We start from the raw sequence: 2,177 nt of genomic DNA, 5'->3' as shown, positions 1-2,177 counted from the left end.
CAAGGGAAGTCATGTTCATTTCTGCTATAATATCTTCAGAGGCTGCTAGTTAAGTAATGATTTGTGTTTTCTTAAAAAAATAAAAATTAAAAAATCCCTCGTTCACATCATGCAAACCCAATTAAGGGACAAAGTGCTGCTCATATTGATTTTTTCATACAAGAAGGGATTTTGAACTCCTAACCAATCTTAAGTAAAAGAAAATTATTTACAGTAGCTCAATTCACAATAAAGAACCATTCATATATTGCAATGCCAGATGGTCTGAAACCACATATACACTACAACAATCCTTTAACTTGTAAATAAAATAAATTATATATGGAAATGCCCCAAGCTCAAATGCAGTATAACAATACTAATAGCACACACAAGTATATACCACACACACATCTGCTGACAGGAAATGCAGTGGGTGGGTGACCTGTCTATGAATGTCCCATCAAAACGCCTTGCAAACTCTTGACAGCACTATCATAGTTTACGAATCCCATGAACCAAAACTCGTGATTGTCGACAGAGATAATTTGGATGAACTTCTCAGCTGGATTTACTTTGCTCGCTGATGGATTAACTGCTTTCAGCTGATGGATTGGAAGGACCACCTAACGAATAAGAATGCAATTGTTATATGTGATTGAACTATAGTAATCGACTGCTATATCAAGAACTTCTGCACATCGAGGGCTAGATAAATGGCGAGACAGATGATATTTACACAAACCTTGTAATAACTCCATTGTGTTTGCTCACCAACTTTATAAGACAGAGGAGCATCGCTACAGAAGGCTATTTTTGCAGAAGACAAGTAAAGAAGTCCCATAACGGGGCCAGCAGAAGTGGATAAGTAGCAGGCGTAGGCCGTCAACAGTTTCTCCTCAGGAGCAGTCTCAAATGTTTGCCGGAAGACTTTCTCATAGCCACCTTCTGTCAAAATCTTTGTTCCCTGAGCAAGTCTCCCAACTGCAGCATCAGCCATGCTTGGACCAGTTTTCACTGATCAACGCAAAGTCAGTATCTTTTTTATCATTTCTTGAAGAATTATAGAGTAATCACAAATGATTTGTAGACTAGGCAAGGCAAAGTATCCGTCTTTAAACGCAGAATCACATGAAAATGCAAAGGCACTATAAAATAAACAGCTTCTTCAACTATCAATCAGCAAATTACAAATATGCAATATGAAACTGAAGATTAATTCATGGAAACAGCGAATATTTTGATTTGTAACTGTTAAGACTTACAATGCTGCCACATATTCCCAGCAAGATCCTGGCCCTTCTTTGTTGCCTCAACTGCCTTCTTTCCCCATGATCCTAACACATTCTTCATTGTATCCATTGTATCTGGCAAATAACAAAGCAATAATGCATAAAAATTAGTTTTCCAATTAAACCACATCAATTAACAGGTATTTACGATAGATAAAAGAAATTCAAATAAATTGATATTAATATCAAATCATCCTGTGTCAATTCCTATTCAAATCGATATAATGAATAGAGGAAACAAAGATTTAGGGTTCATTAATAAGGGGAAATGAGCTCACTTTTAACGGAGGAACCGGGTCCGGATGCGGGAGCAGGGGAGACGTAAGGGTTGGACTCGGGTGGCATGGTGGTAGCGGCGTAGCCGGCGACAGGGGCGGGGCCTCCGGCAGCCGGCGGTGACCTAGACTGCTGCAGGGGAGGATCTGAAGCGAGGGAGACCGGAACGGTGTCGTTCGGGTCGAGCTTGGGGTAGGGAGCGTAGTCAGATGATTGAGATTGGGGTTCCGGTTTTGGGGGTTGGGTTTGGGAATGATCGGCCGCCGGCGCCGGAATCGGGTCAGAGCTCATAACGTATGGCGAAAACTTTGACGACTTTTGGCCTATAGATTTCGTGGCAGGACGGAGAATTCGGGATTCCAGAAGGTTCTCTCTCTCTCTCTCTCTCTCTGAAGATGCCAGCGAGGATGAAAACAAGGCGGAAACAAGAAGCCGAGTATATATATGTACATAAATGTAAATTTATTGAATTAGCCGTTACCTTGTCGTTTAAGGAGGTTGAAATGCCCGTTTCGGAATTACTTTTAATTAAAACACGATTCTCGTCAATTAGTCATGATTGTTAATCTAATTACAGCTGTCCATGCGAGTTGTAATTTTATTTTATTTTTTTAGCAAAAAATAAAAATT

General features: G+C 40.1%; 1 protein-coding gene across 1 annotated transcript; it reads right to left on the bottom strand.

Annotated features, from left to right (window-relative positions):
- Positions 1-222: 222 nt before the first annotated feature.
- Positions 223-1,968, bottom strand: LOC109149837 (GEM-like protein 1). Its single transcript, XM_019297845.1, has 4 exons — positions 1,550-1,968; positions 1,245-1,346; positions 725-996; positions 223-605 (listed from the first exon to the last, which is right to left on the bottom strand). Exons 1-4 carry the CDS (start codon positions 1,836-1,838, stop codon positions 429-431), a joined length of 840 nt encoding a protein of 279 aa, XP_019153390.1. The 5' UTR covers positions 1,839-1,968; the 3' UTR covers positions 223-428.
- Between the last annotated feature and the right edge of the window lie 209 nt (positions 1,969-2,177).

This window comes from Ipomoea nil, unplaced genomic scaffold (genome assembly GCF_001879475.1).
Source record: "Ipomoea nil cultivar Tokyo-kokei standard unplaced genomic scaffold, Asagao_1.1 scaffold2159, whole genome shotgun sequence".
In the NCBI taxonomy this organism is placed as follows: Eukaryota; Viridiplantae; Streptophyta; class Magnoliopsida; order Solanales; family Convolvulaceae; genus Ipomoea; species Ipomoea nil.
The sequence above is the reverse complement of the archived record's forward strand: the minus strand, read 5'-3'. Positions and strand labels throughout refer to the sequence as shown.